Here is a 16,861-nt window from a genome sequence, read left to right as displayed (position 1 = left end):
TCTCCCAATGAAAATAAGAAATATTTATTATATAATAATTAATAGTAATTTTCTACGACAATTTAATGTATTTTCAATTTATATGACATTAACCATCTCTCTTCAAGTCCCCATGCTTCCCTATACTGTATATGGCTTGATTTCATTTGTTTTGTATAAGAAACATATTTTTATACGTATTACGTGTAAATATGAGAACTGTCACTGTAAAAACAGTAACAGAGCAAGTAAGCATCGATCCAATAAAGACTCATTACCACCAGTGTCAGGTTTAAAGATGCAGAATCCTTTATAAAAAGCTAAGCACATTTTTGCATTAATAAAAAGGATAACAAATATATTCTACACAAAACAGAAACTACCAGTACGTGCAGTAAAAATTAAAAACTGAAACGCGAAACCAGAAACGGTAAACCTACGCTACGTGCTTGAGAGGTTCAGCAGTGCATTCTGGGTACTGTATTTTATTTATTTCAACTTTTCCGTTGCTATAAGGTATTCTCAACATTAATTTTTTATACATGTCAAGGAAGGATCTGAATTGTATAGTTTAACACTTTTCCAGCAAAATATTTATGATATAATTGTTTTATACGCCACAAGATTTTTCTTCAAAATCCCACATCAGACGTATTAACTGCATTACCCATGATCCAACGCGATGGGAAAACTTGCCCTACCGGCACCCATATGATGTCGTGGCGTTTCAGTTTAAACGCATTAGCTTAGCATAACAAGTAAAGTCTGAAAATACAAACTATCACGTCACATATCACCGTTGTCCGTACATTTTTACTAAAGTTTAATCTATAAAAATGAGGCGCTCAGGTTTGGGTGAGTAAGAAATGTATTATTATGCTCAACTGTGTGGTGTTTCGTAGTTCTCACTCAGGTGGAGCTGTGCTTGTGTTTACGTTATGCTGTAACACAACATCGACTGAATTTGAAGACGCATGTCTGTAGGGCTATAGTATAAATGACAATATATGGGTTATGTTATAGATTTCCAGTGCTGCAGGGTTTGCCTTTTTTGAAGTTCCCAAGCCTTAAACAGAAAAGCCACCTCATCATCACGTAGTAGTCCTGAGTGATGCTGAGGCCCTCAGTCAGTGAGGGTGAGTCTTTTCAGACAAATAAATTGATAAAATTGTGTTATGAGTAGGGCTTTAAGACGTGTCTTTGTTAAAACGTTTAATTAATTTCAACTTCACTCTTTAATCTGGTTTTGTATTGAGTGCCTTTAAGGTCGTCATGTAGGGGAGCCATGGAGTGACGTGACCTGTGCTGACCTGACATAACCTTTAACCCCTAACCTTACTCCTAACCCCAAACCCTTAGCCTTGTTTAGCCAATACTTCTTTGTCTAAGGAGACTTTGGTGATCAGCTCTACACTGAGTCACCCATTTGATTTGTACATCAGTGTATTCTTGTGGTATCACTTTATACTAAACACCTTGACTGAGGGTGTGGGATCCTCTAGATTACAAGGAGATGCCGCTAACCATAACCCAAGTTATTACAGTAACTGTACAGTATCTTATGTAAAACAAGCCACATCAGTAGCTAATGGTAAAATATAAAATTGGCCGCTTATGTGTTTTATCTCATTATCATCTGTTTCTCTGAATTGTTGGATTTACAACAATATCGCTGATATGTGGCTGAATTAAAAATTGTTTTATTTTTATGCGCTGCCAGCTGGGTAGCCAGGTACGCACAGAAAATTTACTTTGCTTAGGACCATCTGTGTAACTTCTCCGATGTACTGTTATGGTGAGCAGTTCCACAATAATTTTAATTGGTAATTTTGAAAAAGTTCTCAATTAATTATAACTCGTCTCCATTTAATTTTCATTAAATTAGTTACTACACTGTAAATCTTATGTTCTAATAATGCCTTAAGGTGCCTGAAAATCACATCACACATTATTCTCTTTTTAAATTTGCATGGATACGCAAAACCTTTCATGCATTTAAGAAGACAAATAGATTAAGTAGTTCAAATGATTAGTTCCTCTCCAGTGTATGCACAGACATGCGCAAAAAGTCAGCTTTGGTGACCTGCATGGTTTTATTATTGCATGTGGACATTGGTTCATCCTGTTGCAATCAGGTTGCAAATCTTCAAAGAACATTTTCCATCTCATTTGTTTGTTTTTAATTGTGATTTCAGTTTTTGGGGCAGACTTGATTTGTTTACCTGCCCACTTGATAGTTGGTAGTAAAACACATCCAGAGTAGGAGAGCAGGACCATTTCATTCAATTCGCTTCCAGTGTTTACAGCTCATATCTGGTACTTGTTTCTGAGATCAGTAACAGGGTGACCAGCACTGCATGTTTAAGAAATGAATCAGTCAGCATTGAATAGGTCTTAGAAAAAAAATGTATTTTAAAATATTAGTCTTGCAAAGTATTTTTGTTTATTATAACTGTAGACAAGATTTAATAATTGGAGGGGTTTTTGTATTGTTAGGTTTTATTGATTGTGACCTCAGTGGTAAAGTGACTTCACAGACAAAAAAAAATTACCAACAGTCCTACAGTCATTTTTGTTAGATGAGGGCCCATTTTGTGTTTTTTTTTTTTTTTTTTTTTTTTTTTTTTGTGGGGGAATAACTGACTGAAATGTATTTTCTTGTGTCCGTCTCTAGGTGATGGAGCTCCGCCAGGAAATTATGTTGCAAGTGGGTATAGTGTATATGAAGAGGACAATGAACATTTACAGGAAGGTTTAAGGGCAAAAGTTAAAGCTCTAAAACATGTAAGTACAAAAAATTATTTCCTTTGCCTTACATTTATTCAACTGATGCTTTTCTCCAAAGCAACTTACAAGGTTAAGCTACTTACAGTTATTTGCTCATTTGAACAGCTGGGTAATTTTACTGGAGCAATTTTACAGTAAGTACTTTGCTCAAGGGTGCAACAGCTTTAGGTGGGATTTGAACATGCAGTCTTTGGATCCAAAGGTAGTGGCTCTAACCTCTATGCTACCAGCTGCCCCACTAGTGGATTGAAAAGAGAAATTTGTTTGTTAAACTGTCAGTGAAGATATATAGCTCTGCAATGTTGTATTTTTTAAAAATATCAGCTTTGTTTGGTGGAAATATGGTATGATATTGTTTGAAAATCATTTGCTATGTACTGTAATTCCCTGCTTTGTTTTTTCAGCTTTCAATTGATATTGGAACCGAAGTAAAATTTCAAAATAAAATGTTGCAAGAAATGGTAAGATTTCTTCTTGTCCGGTCTTGTCTGTAGGAAGTTTATTTTACAGTTTCAATAATACATACTAAAAACTGTAAATGTCATGACTAAGCCCTTTCATTGAAATATTTTTTATTGTGAATATTATATAAATGTTTAATAAAATACTTTCAAATTTAAACTGCTGATACATAAATTATATGGCATTAGCATTGTCTAGATGTTCATTCTTTATGTATTGAACAGTGACCCGTTTAGTTCTACAAATGACTAGTTATGTAATTTAGTGTCTTTTGAAGTTATGTACAAAATCTTAGATGCAACCTAAATGATTTATACATGATCCATCATAGCTGCAAGGAGTCAGAAGAGCAGTGTTATTTGTACAGGGCTTGAGGACACTGCCGGCCTCAATAGCCGCCGGTTCACTAATGCACTCCATCAGTCACAATGGCCTCTTCCGGCGTTCCTCACAGGACTCGGACTTCGACTCAACTGGCGGCCTGCTGGGGGCCACCATGGGAAGGCTGAAAGCACTCTCCAGGGGCAGCCAGACAAAGATCTTCTGCTACGTGCTCTTGTTTGCGCTCTTTGTCTTCTTCGTCCTCTACTGGGTGATCAAGCTGAGGTGATGAAGTGGGAACGTACCTCCCCCCGCCCCCGGACCAGAAAGGCAGCGTTCCCCACTCCCAGAGCTGTATTAAAGGATGGGCGTGAATCTCAAAACAAATGTGCTGCCCATTTGTTTAAATGGTAATGTGCAATATGGATGCTTGGCAGCCAGCCAGCCAGTATAGATACTGCCATAGATAATTTTTTTAATGTGAAAGTGTCAGTTTGTTCTGGACCTTTTAAGACTGGAAAAAAGATCTTGTAAGATAGAAGCAATGTCAGTACCTGAATCTGTGATTTAACTACCTAAGTTGGACTACATCCATTCAAATCCAACATTTTCAAATTTTCATCTGTAAGCAAAATGAGAAAAGTAGAAGGGGCTAAGATACATGAAAACATATTTGAACCTCCTTGTTTTACATGTGTATACTCATGTAGTTGATCGGTTTAATTATATGGAGAGAATTTATGATTTCATACATATTGTACATCAGTTTTATTGCTGAAGACATAGGCATGCCCCCCTTTTTGTTGCAGCACCATTACTGAACTGCAGCTGAGATATGTTGCATGTGGAAGACTTGGCTCGACTAAATCCGATAGTTTTTAAATGTGACACCCTGACCCATCAGTTTCACTTTATTACAGTGGTGAAGATGTCTGTCAAATTAATAAAATGTATCTCTAACATTGCAGATATATACAAGATGTAATTATATCATTATTCCATGATACATTTTGAGCAGATTTTTCAAAATTTCATTAGGTGACCAGATTTTTTTATATATATTATACAGTATAAAGGCATGGTTCATTGGATTTCAGTAGGATATATCATTTCATAAAGCATTTTATATCACATGTTTAATTTCAATTCTATTACAAATACACTAATCTAAAACTCAGTTAACATAAGTGAAGTTATACTGTCTTATATGGCTAAATATCTTAACAATGCAGTGCAAATTGATTAATGCACTTATAGTGAGCTGAAATCTCAAAGCTCTTTGGGCTCGCTGTTATTTCTCATCAAGAAATCCATCATTTCTTAGGTAGTGTGTTCATGTACTTGCAAATGATGGACAGCATGACTTCATCAGCTCCTGCTCCAATGGACAGTACTCTGAAATCCCTAATTAAATGAGTAATAAAACAAAGTTAGTTTTGTGAAAGCATAGAACCACTTTACAAATGTACTTTCACCTATCTCACCACCCACTGAAAAATTAATACTGTGTAACAATGCAGTTATTTTTGTAAAAGGACTTGACACTGCAATATTCTTTCCTCTGACTATTAATCATTATTTCTATATTCTTATATTAATAGTTTAGAAAAAAGTCAATTGTCTCCTTGTTATACAGTCAGTACTTGTCTAACTGATAACAAAGTTGTAAGAAATGACACTATGAAACTGCAGGTCTCAGTCCCACAAAGCAAACGTAGGTCACGTAAACATCTGGCAATGAAAATAACTACAAGTGTAAAACTAAGTCATGTAAAATAAAAGTGCTACATAATGTTTTGCTGAAATACTGTGAAATCTGTCACACATTGCTGCAGGAAAGGACAGATTCATCTTGTCACTTTTTTTTTCTTTTTACATTAATGATTTTTACACAGCTGATATTTCATTGCAGTTACTCGGGTTCAATGAGCTACTCAATGGTAATACAGGAGGTGCCCCCCCAGTTTTTCAGCTGGCATCCTCTGTCTTGCAAAGCCCATATAGCCACTTGACCACATGCCAAAGCAGCCATCTCTAAAACTCATGCGGAAGCAGAGGAGCAGATGCACTGACCTGTAGAACCTGCTGACCATAACATCACTGCAGAACCCCATGCCACCCCAGAACTGCAGGCAACTGTCCGGCACCTCCCGTGCCAGGCGGCCTGCCTTCAGTTTCGCCATGGAGGCCTGCTTGGTCACATCATTGCCTCTGATATACATGGCTGGGGATGAATGGGAAGAACAAAAGTATGGTGGACAATGGTTGCCACACCATTGTGGTGGTGCATCCTATGTTGGGCTTGACTGGCTAACCTGTGGTGCAATACAACAGGGAGCGGAGCAGCTCGACTTCCGTCTGGAGCTCTGCCAAGCGGAAGTGGACTGCTTGGTGGTGAAGGATCGGCTGCTGGAAGATCTTGCGTTGCCGGGTGTAATCTATGGTTTCCTGGATAACGTTCTCCATCATCGTCAGACCTTAAGAAATACAAACAAATAATATTCTTCAACACATCATTCTGACAAACTTGTTGGGTGAGAAGAACCAGAATATGTAGAACCAGAGAGTTAAACATCTTAAAAGATTCTCCTTTGGCTGAGAACTGACAGCAGGCATTGTGGTTCGGAAGCCATACAATATTAATCTATCTGCTTTTTAATAGTGTATGTAACAGCAATGGCACTGAAGGAGCTTTTACAGTATTCTTGCTATGCACCATTCTGATGTAAAAAAAACATATCAGCTTTTTATGAAAGTATATTTCACTCTTCTTGGTTCAAGATGTGAACAATGATAGAGTGTGGCTTAGACTATTAGATTCAAAAATAATTTCCTTTAATGTAAGAAGTACATACTCTTTTAATGTACCATGAAAAGATGACTCAGTGAAGCAAGGTATCAGCTCCACTTTCAAATGCAAACTAAATTACCTAAAATATGAAAAGATTCTTTCTTTGGCCTTTCAGATCGTCTATCTGTTCCTTAAAAATCCCTTACTTACCCTTACTGACGTCAAAAGCTTCCCAAATATCCTCGGAATTCTTCTCAGCTCCAGTCCTTTTAACTATCCCCAAAGTACTTCTGCGATAACAATAAATCACACAGAACCAGAACGAACCTGATCCAAGACTACATGATTCTGTTGGTCTTGCTGTTTTTTTTGGGGAGCTGGATCTACTCACAATTGGCCACCCCCCAGAGGCGCTCCTCCTGGAACTGCAGCATCTGATACATGAATCCCATGCCTTCCTGTCCAATGATGTTCTTGTAGGGCACGCGCACGTCCTCAAAGAATATCTCCGCTGTGTCTGATGACCTCATTCCAATCTTATCAATTTTTCGGGCAATATGAATTCCTTTGGTAAACGAATAAATGTTTGGCTATTAACTCAGCTCTTACGTTGCATGAATTACCATTGTTAATAATAATAATCACAGAGTACAACCTTTTTTATCAGCTGCTACAAATACTTTCAGTAAAACAGGTTTACTTCACATTTATTAATTCATACATGAGTCACACAATGCAGACATGGCTTTAGGGCTGTTCTTGTCCTACCAGGCAGTTTCATTGGCAAGCAGATGAGGGACTTATTCCTGTGTGGTGGTCCTTCACTGGTGTTGGCCAGGAGACACATCCAGTCCGCTTGTGTACCATTTGTGGTCCACATCTTCCCACCGTTAATAATGAGATCATCCCCGTTTCGGACTGCTTTTGTCTTAATGCCTGGAGAACAAACAAGAAAAAAGTGGATTATTTCCCCATGGTTACACTTAGAGGTCTTTACTTTATTCTACAAAGAAAAAATGAAGACATTCACCACGACAAACATAAAAAATATTGGGGAACAAAATCTACTATATACCAAAAAAGTTGAGCCCTAAATATTGCCATAATAACAGAAGTATTAACAACAGTGCTCAACTCAAGGATCAAAAATAAACAATGTGCTTGGGTGCAGGAAACAACTATACGTGGTGGGATAGAAAAAATATGGGAGGGCACAATCAAGCAAATGCCAAACCGGTTTGTCGATATTTTGTGTCTTTTTTTTTTTTACAACTTTCTACTTTTCAACCAACGTCCCTTGTTGTTCTACTATTTTGGTCGTTACTTTTGTACTTATAACCCTCATATTATTTGCATTATATTGGTACCGTTATGGTTGCTCTCAGCTGTTGGTCCCAGAACAATGCCTCGATGACCTGTAATATGGTCTACACAGTGCACGAAGGAAAGTCAATAATAATCCGCAACAATTTCCATTTGACCAGATTTTTAAGGTACCTTCTGACTAACCACTGCATACACATCGCTTCTTATTTACTGTATACGCGTGCTATTATTACCCTGCTGAAACATGTCCAAGCTGAACAAACCATCTGCTTCACTAGCTCCACTGTGGTCTCCCAAATATTTCCTACTGCATGGTTTATAATCCCATTCCTTTCTCTTCAACATGTTATTGTGCAAAGTTATTGTACATTAAAATGAACGGGTGCTTCTTCACAGCAAGGTAATATTGATTTTTTCAAAAACTGAGTTATTACTCAGCATTTAAACAGCTGAAGCATCCTGACTCAAACCCACTTGCAACATCAGAGCCGGCTCCAACTTCGCTCACGCCGAGACAGGCTACTTTGTCGCCTGAGATTGTGGGCTGCAGAAACTCCTTCTTCAGCTCATCGGAACCAAACCTACAACATTACATCAAACGCAGACATAATGAAACATTACATACAAAAACACCTAACTGATACAAACGCAAAACTCCATGTTGTTGATGGAGATTAAGATTAACTCATTTGCCTTTGGCAGTGATCAACTTGCCCGCCTCTCTCTAGGCTTCCCAAGGGTGGGCATGGGTGAAGTACCTGGTCAGAGCTGGTGTTGCCATGTCTGACTGCACCCCAATAGCCATGGGGATCCCTCCACAGCGGATGTTTCCCAGCTCCTCCGCCACAGCCAGGCTGTAGCTGAAATCCAGTCCCAGGCCTCCATATTCTGAATAAAAAGACACAATGCTGTTATCCATGCAAATTGCACATTTAAATTTTTTTTTTAATCCTTTTAGCAAGCAATGTAATTTGCAACACAAAATTAATACTCTGGAATAAGTTCCTATTTTTGGGAATCACTATTGTTGCCCAGTTAGAGGTAGGATGTATTACAGACACTGGGGCAGCAGGTGGCATAATGGTTGCAGCCATTGCCTAGCAATCTAAAAAGTCCAGGTCTGAATCCCCATCTCCTGCTCCAGTACCCCAACCCTGAATTTTACTTCAGCAGAAATTACCATTCTATATAAATGGATAAATTATTGTAAGCAGCTTTGTATACAAACCTAACGTAAGTTACTTTGAGGAAAAGTGTCAGATATAACAAAAGTGACACCTGCTCTCTTGAAAAGTAATGTTGTAACTTTGGTTGGGGAAGATAGTTTGGAAATCTTGGTTCATGTGGGGTCCACTTTCTAATTCTGTTAATCTCAGCACTCATTTTAACTTTGCCTATGCAAGCTGGAACATTAAAAATTAAAGCCAACTTAATAAGAATTATGGTTTTTACAGGGATAAGTGTTCAAAAATATCTTGTACAGCCAGGATGAGCAGCACTTTATATTCATCAGTTCACAGAAATCACCAAACTCTGAGGAAAACGTGCCTTGCACCCATTAAAATTAATGCACACAGCATTAATGACGAAAACAATGAGGAAACACTATAACAAGCATTCATAAACATAATATTTTTCAGAATATAACTAAAAAGAATGATAATTTCCATGAAGATTTTAAGTCATTTTAAAAACATCGCTTCAAGGAAAATCACGCATTAATGGAGCTTTATACTTCATCGAACCCACAGCAGAGGTAATCTGGCAGTAATTGCCACGTAGTGCCTTTTAATGAAGTGTTCTCTTTTGTCACTTTTTCAAAGGCACCATTGCAGCATGAAATGTGTGGGGATTCCAGTGACACTAAAATCTGGAATTATATTAATAACACTTTTTAAATGCAACTTCTCTCAGAGACCCTATCCTGTTTAAGTTCTCTGTATCGCTATCTTTCACGTTCAGAAATAAAAAAAACCCGGGGAATACAAAATTACAGAACAAACTGTGGAAAATTTGTGCATTTCTGAACCACCTCTAGACTACTTTGGCTCTTTCTATCTGATATGCTCATGTAATCTGATGCAAACCAATGACCAACGGTAGTTTTACCAATGATCTGAAGAAATGTAATATGAAATACATGTACGGAATTAAAACAACTATACTAGGAAAGAAACTAGGAACCTTCTTTCAGTCATCGGCATCTGTCAATAGAAAGTAAATGCATGGGAGTCGTAGTTTGTCATATGCGGAAACCGACAAGAAGGGCTTCGGAAACTCGAAGGTCAAAGTAGAGGAAACAGAGAGAGTGCTCGTGTAGTGTTGGAGGCATCAGGGCAAGAGGGAGGGCAGGCGGCTGGGCGCCAGCACATTCCTGATGCTTATGAAAACAGCTGCACAGATAATGCAAAGGTGACTTTGTGGACTCGGCCGTACAAACGTTCTGAGTTAAAATGCAACTCATCCAAACAATTAAGCTCCATTGTTGTGTAAGTTAATCCCTCTGTTTGTGTCAAATGCCATTTACTCAACTTTGCACTAAAAACTTATGGAGAAATTTTGACCAGTCCCTCCATGGAATTATTGAGGAACAGTATATAAATCCTGGATAAATTATGAGAAACCTGTACACTTCAAAAAACTGTGGATCAAACAATTTGATCTGACCCTATCCTTAATGGTCTGGATGAAAATGACCATTTTGCATATGGTTTTTATTGCTAGCTACTTTAAAACCAGTTTGACCAAGAATTTATGCATTGATGTGCTGTAAAGACTTCTTTAATTAAAAGGTTATTACATTTTTAGAATGAACCAATGATTCGAAAAAATGTATACCCATGGTGTGCCATTCTGTGCTCTAAGGGATGGCTTTTCCAGACCCTTAATCTAAGCAAAAAATGGGTTTTTAAAGCACACATCCCATTTGCAGAGATATTTAGTCTGAGATTACGATTAATCTGTCAGGGGGGGAAAAAAAATCCATTACTGCTCAGTTTGACGCTACTGGTAGCTTCAAAAAAAAAAAAAAAAAAAAAAAAAAAAACCTTGTTAACATGAAATCAGTGGCAGCGAACAGAATTCATAGAAAAGTGATAGATAACGTAATGCAAATTTATGATATAGAGGGCAGATCTGGAGAGAACCGAGCCTTAAAGAAATGTTTTGAGACCTTTCTTGAAAACTAAGAGGGATTCAGCAGTTCTGACTGAGAGACGGAGATCATTTCACCACATTGAAGAGGACTGATGGATTCCATGAAAGATTGTTCATTTTGTGATCGATCCGCTGAAAGGCAAACCCTGGATTAACAGTGACATTGTCATGTTACAGTCTCTCTAAGGAAAACCACTGTTTTAATAAATCCTCCCAAACAATATTTACTCAAATTTCCCTGTGAAAAACTGCATAAAACCCCCCCAGTTCAACCCCATCTAGCATTTGTTATATGAAATGCAATTAGACAGGCATCTGAACTACACATTACACAAATCATCTGAAGGGCTCCGCGAACCACACCGTTATGTTATATGTAGGACAGTCAATTGTTGTCTCCCTGTAATCCTCCAAGCTAATGTACATCTCCTGCAGTCAGCACATTTTAATGCGCTCTTGTGTAACCAACACATTCATTAAGCAATTTCTTATGGAGCAGAACATAAAAAATTTTAAAAAAAACAATCACTTCATTGTAAGGAAGATTATATTTCCCACTCTATTTCGAACAAAAATGTCAATGTCTAAAAAAAAGAAAAAAAAAAAAAGAGACATAAAAATTACTTGTGATACTTCATTACTTTGTGAAGACAACTCTCGAAATAGGAACTGTTTTAACAGGAATTCTCTGACATTTTACCCGACTATCACCTTAAATAAAAGAGCATGAATTTTAACGGATTAGTTCTCTCCAGTACGCTCACTGATCATTATTGTGAATCTATAGTGTGCCTACTCGCAGCGCTTAGTATTTAATGTTGCTGCATGTCTGCATCTGATAAATCATTTAAAAAACACCTGAAAATAGAAATATGAAATGTAACACATTAAGCACATAAAGACAACACATTTTCAGAACCGCTTGTCCCATATGGGGTCACGGGGAACCGGAGCCTACCCGGTAACACAGGGTGTAAGGCCAGAGGGGGAGGGGACACACCCAGGACGGGACGCCAGTCCATCGCAAGGCACCCCAAGCGGGACTCGAACCCCAGACCTACCGGAGAGCAGGACCGTGGTTCAACCCACTGCGCCACCGCATCCCCAGATAAAGACAACATAATCTATGAAAAAAAAACAATCAATGAAAAGAGGCAAGACCTATGTTTAACCCCACGACCGATGGATAAACATTCAAATGAGATGAAGTTTATACCACTAATATAAATTTCTATTTATTCTTTAATATCACTAATTTTTCTGTATTTATCAAGGAATAATTTCCAAAAGCAGCCTATGCAGGAACAGTATGAGGGTTACCTATAGGCTTGTTAACTCCGAGAAAGCCAGCACTTCCGAGGATCTTGAACACCCTGTGGGCTGGGAACATGCATTCTTCCTCCCACTTGTCAACAAATGGGTTTATCTCCTTCTCAATGATCTGCAACACAGGCACATGGGGAGAAAACCTTCACAGAGGCCCTGCACATCAGAAGTTTTTAGACAACACATCTCCTGGGTGTAGCATGTTAGGAAGAGTGACAGCTCCCTGTTTGCCATGTGTCACCGAAAGAAGCTGCTGAGAATCTATTAATGCACCGTACACCCCTGCTCCTCCTTCATAACATGCTATATAATGGTTCATGTGGAACCAGGACTCTGAGAGGACTCAAAGATCAAGTGTATGCACAGAATTCTCATTTACACTAATACAATAAACACAACTTCAATAAGTTAGCTGTGGGTGATGAATTCCTTTGTACTGAACTGTGCATCAATTTTCCCAATGAGTTATGATATTTATACAAAAATGCACTCATTTCCATAACATCAACCTAAAATGAAGCAAAAAGCTACTTTTAAAGAATAAACTCCAAAGGAAGAGAGACAAGACTCTGAGGTTTACATCCAGCAATCGCCCAAAACTAAATTAAGACCTTTTCCTCTAGAAAAGACTACTTAATTGAGTCATACCGGCAGCTACACACGACAGGATTCTTTAAATTCAAGGGTCATTCTTCACATCAAATCAACTCCATTTTGAAATGATCTTTGACAGGTCAAAAGGAGAAGTATAAAAATAAATGATTGCCTCTGCTACATACCTAAGACCAAAGAATCCCCAGATGAATTTGTTTATATCTCAAGCAGACCATCCATCAGACTTTAACACCAGGCATAAATCAGCCACTTACATGGCATTTAAAAAGATTATTGCTGTACTCTAAAGGTCTGCTCTCATTTACTTCACTTCTTTTGGCATTCTTTTCTGTAGCAAATATGCGGAAAAACAAGGTTTCATGTGCTGTGACAATAAATGGCCATTAGATCAACAGACGTTTTACAATAGTGGCACTGGCTATCCACCACAGTCAGAGTCATATTAAAGAGTACGTTCAAATTAATAGCCATAATAAAACAATTATTCTGAACAGAAAAACCATGCAAAATGTAGTTAAATATGCCTTGCAACCACTGAGACCTCCAGCTCCAAAAAAAAAAAAAAGCTCTTATCATAAAAGTCCAAATTCTCCTTATTTATCTTTCTATTTGAACTTACTGATTTGAAGATCTACCGAGTGCGAGTGCATGATAAAACACTGAAACAACTTGTACATCCAGTATAAACTTTAAATGTTATTTCAAAAGTAAAAAAAGAAAAAAAAAAAACCAACCACTGAAAACCCAGCACAGCAATTCTTTCCAAACACATTGAAGGGAGCAGCCCAGATGCCAACACAAACACACTTTGATATCTACGTCTCCAGTGCACATGAACAATATAAAAAGTTTCCAGGCAATGGGGTCAAAGTCGAAAAATTCTGTGCCTACAGAGAAACAAGGATTAACGATTAAAGCAACCACATGAATGAGGAACTAAAGACAAGCTTTTGAGAAGAGGAAAAAAAAAAAAAAATATATATATATATATATATATTTATAACGGGACAAGACATGTGCATGTATACTTTATTTGGCTATATCAGAGTACGTACACTGAGTGGGTCAATTTTAAATATATATATATATATTTATAACGGGACAAGACATGTGCATGTATACTTTATTTGGCTATATCAGAGTACGTACACTGAGTGGGTCAATTTTAAAAGCCTCTGTATATCGGTTTAGCTTCTCCAAAGCAACGTTCAATGTTAAGATACTCGCTACTTGTTAATTTACTACAATGATTTACCCATTTACATAGCTAGGTCATTTTTACCGTATCAGTTCATGGTAAGCACCTTACTGAATGGTACAAAGGAAGGAGGCGAGACCTGAAATTGGGTACTTTGAGGACAACATGGCAACTCTAACCACTATGCCACCTGCTACTGTTAAGCCACACGTGAATTTAAAAAAAAAAAAAAAAAATGTCATGATCATGTTATATCCAACCGTCCATACATTTATCCATAACTGCTGGTCCAGTTCAGGGATACAGTGCTCCAGAACCTATCGTAGAAGCACAGGGTGTGAGTTAGAAAATGCCCTTTTTGATCCACTTCCATACACAAACACACAAAGTAATTCAGCAACACGAGTTCACCGGAAACACAATTTTGGACTACAAGAGGAAACCAGAGTGCCTGGAAGAAAAGCACACAAACACGGGAAGAAACTCATTTGACTGCACAGCCCAGGAGCCACGAGGGGAATTTCAACCCACAACCACAACTCCCTACACAGAGCCCTGCTTTCACGGATTTATGGCTTATTAAAACTTTTACTCAAAAGATACACTGGTAAGTCAGCAAAACTTTTAGCCAGCAGACATTCAGAGAACCGTGATGGTACGCTATACCTTTGTTTAATGGGAGTCTTCCACTCAGTGACGATTTTCTAAAGCCATACTTAGAAGATCATTTCAGAACTTTGACTCTCCTTTCAACTTTATAAAGTTAAACCGCAAGTGCATCTAAAGCAAGACTGCGCTTTATCAACTTGAATCTCACTGCACACAACAACAGACCATTTTTAACCATCAGCCTCCTCCTCAGGGCATTGCATTCAATTAACACTGGATTTATTTCTAAAGACAAAATATACACAGTGAAGAAATAATGAACTTCTAATAACCTTAAGGAATAAAATAAAACACAGATCACTGCTGGGCACAGCAAGGCCTAATTACACTTCAGAGCTGGAAAACAACTTGTATTTGTGACGATACACTGGATATAATTGGACTTTTTCAGACATGAGCATTATAAGTGAGGAAATCGGCTATAATGCAATTAACTTTCAAACAAAAAATGACATGCGAGTATAACTAAATTTTACAGACTAGTACATAATGTCATGATAAATCTGAATGAGCTGAGGGGAATGTGTGATCTCAGTGTTTTCCTGTTATGTTCGTCACTTATTCAATTAACAGTTGTTACTTGTCTGCTTTTCATTCGGTTAATGGACAAAAAAAAAGAGACAGAAGGCAACGCCTTGCTGCGAGACCTTTAACTAGACTTCATTATGGACGGGGGGAAAAAAATGGTGGTGTTTCGGTGACCTTTTAAGACGAGCGGATAATGACAGAAGATGAGCTGCAAAGAAACGTTGACATTTGAATCGTTAAATGTTCTACGACTTTGAGTAAATACTGTTTCGGCACCTAAAAATCCTACAATACACAAGTCATAAACTAATATGCTTCCAGCTTACATGTCTGGTCCAATACTTGCGTAGGGTTGGGTACAACCGGTAGATGAGTGGAAGATCCAGGTCTCGTGCTGCTCCGGGTGGGCCAGTGAAGACGAGAACCCAACCGCAGCCACTCGCGCAACACACAGCGCTGCTTCAAAGTATGCGAACCCTACAAGGATGGTCACTATTCTTGTATAAAATATTGATAAACTCAAAATCTGAACCTTAAATCGTAAACTTTTAAAATGAACAAATTATGATTTGCACACATGATTCTACTTACCTACTTGGTTTAACCAAAGCAACTTGGGCTTCACTTATAGTTATATTTGTGCACCTTCACTACATCCATCCTTCTACTCCTCCAAAGCAACATATGGAACTGGTCATTACACACCTGTCAGATGAGAAAGACTGATTCCCAATAAATGACCATTTTGTGGTAAAACTAAGGGACACCAGTGATTCACATGCTTTCAAGCAGTAGTCTTACACTTATTTGCAGGTGACCTGAACCAAAAAGCTCACACTTAATAAAAACCCATCTTGATTTGAACTTGAAGCGATCGTTCGTGTGTGGCGACAGTTGATGGTGACAAACCTGAGGAAACCTCACTCTTCACTGACCTGAAGGACTGTAGGAAAACTGAAAAAAAGGAGATAGACATCGTGCCCAACGCAACCACTACCGTAAAACACTGTATTTTGACCAGAAAAAGTGACGTGTAGGCGGTGGTGTCATAATTCTCCGTGTGAGGATTATTAAATCGTAGTTGTGACTCGTAACTACGGAGGTTCCGGCACGTGGCCAGCTGCATGTCGCTGCCCTCGCGCCTCGCGGCGGGAAAAGCATGAGCGTGACCACACTCTCGTGCAGGCTGTTAAAAAAACATTTGGAAAATATTATATTTAATTTAATTTAATTTAATTTTTTAATAAAAATAAATAAATTTGATTTTATTAAATTTATTAATATTATATTTAATATACCTTGTGTAGCGATTCCTTCAGTGCAAAATGTTCCCGAGTGTAAATCAAGTGATCCACTGTGGACTCGGCACCTGATCTGTCTGCTTTACTTTCTGCAGTTACTTTTTCGGAGAAGCTCCTGACGCTGCGCGCGACAGGAACTCCATACAGGTGACCACGAACGCGGCAGCCGAAAGCGCGGAGTCCTTGGCGTAGAGACATGTTTACTTCCCACTTGCTGTGTCGTGCGCATGCGCTTAATAGTGCGTCACGTGAAGTACTACGCATGCGCCTAAGTGCAAAACCACAGCACGTGGGTGCGTACAGTCTAGTGAGAACGGCAAACTCAGTGTAAGACTGAACAAAAATTTCTGATAATGTTGTTAAATAGAAAAGAAAAGGGAGCCGTTTATTGTTGAAATGTTG

General features: G+C 38.2%; 2 protein-coding genes across 4 annotated transcripts; one reads left to right on the top strand and one right to left on the bottom strand.

The window, feature by feature from the left end:
* The first annotated feature begins 674 nt into the window (after positions 1 to 674).
* Positions 675 to 4,656, top strand: bet1 (Bet1 golgi vesicular membrane trafficking protein). 2 transcript variants are annotated; one of them, XM_018731911.2, is made up of 4 exons: positions 675 to 834; positions 2,654 to 2,763; positions 3,171 to 3,227; positions 3,683 to 4,656. In XM_018731911.2, the coding sequence occupies exons 1-4, from the start codon at positions 816 to 818 to the stop codon at positions 3,836 to 3,838; spliced, it is 342 nt and encodes a 113-aa protein (XP_018587427.1). In that variant the 5' UTR covers positions 675 to 815; the 3' UTR covers positions 3,839 to 4,656. The 2 variants fall into 2 exon arrangements, with proteins under 2 accessions (XP_018587427.1, XP_029104070.1); XM_029248237.1 differs by lacking the exon at positions 675 to 834 and adding an exon at positions 888 to 1,115.
* Positions 4,445 to 16,708, bottom strand: LOC108922052 (probable acyl-CoA dehydrogenase 6). 2 transcript variants are annotated; one of them, XM_029248236.1, is made up of 11 exons: positions 16,068 to 16,243; positions 15,750 to 15,863; positions 15,485 to 15,635; positions 12,143 to 12,263; positions 8,425 to 8,554; positions 8,141 to 8,247; positions 7,109 to 7,276; positions 6,732 to 6,905; positions 5,865 to 6,026; positions 5,623 to 5,773; positions 4,445 to 4,953 (listed from the first exon to the last, which is right to left on the bottom strand). In XM_029248236.1, the coding sequence occupies exons 4-11, from the start codon at positions 12,210 to 12,212 to the stop codon at positions 4,863 to 4,865; spliced, it is 1,053 nt and encodes a 350-aa protein (XP_029104069.1). In that variant the 5' UTR covers positions 12,213 to 12,263; positions 15,485 to 15,635; positions 15,750 to 15,863; positions 16,068 to 16,243; the 3' UTR covers positions 4,445 to 4,862. The 2 variants fall into 2 exon arrangements, with proteins under 2 accessions (XP_029104069.1, XP_018587424.1); XM_018731908.2 differs by lacking the exons at positions 15,485 to 15,635; positions 15,750 to 15,863; positions 16,068 to 16,243 and adding an exon at positions 16,457 to 16,708.
* Between the last annotated feature and the right edge of the window lie 153 nt (positions 16,709 to 16,861).

The sequence above is a fragment of the Scleropages formosus genome, chromosome 23 (assembly GCF_900964775.1).
Source record: "Scleropages formosus chromosome 23, fSclFor1.1, whole genome shotgun sequence".
NCBI lineage: Eukaryota > Metazoa > Chordata > Actinopteri > Osteoglossiformes > Osteoglossidae > Scleropages > Scleropages formosus.
This window is presented reverse-complemented; position numbering and strand designations above follow the sequence as displayed.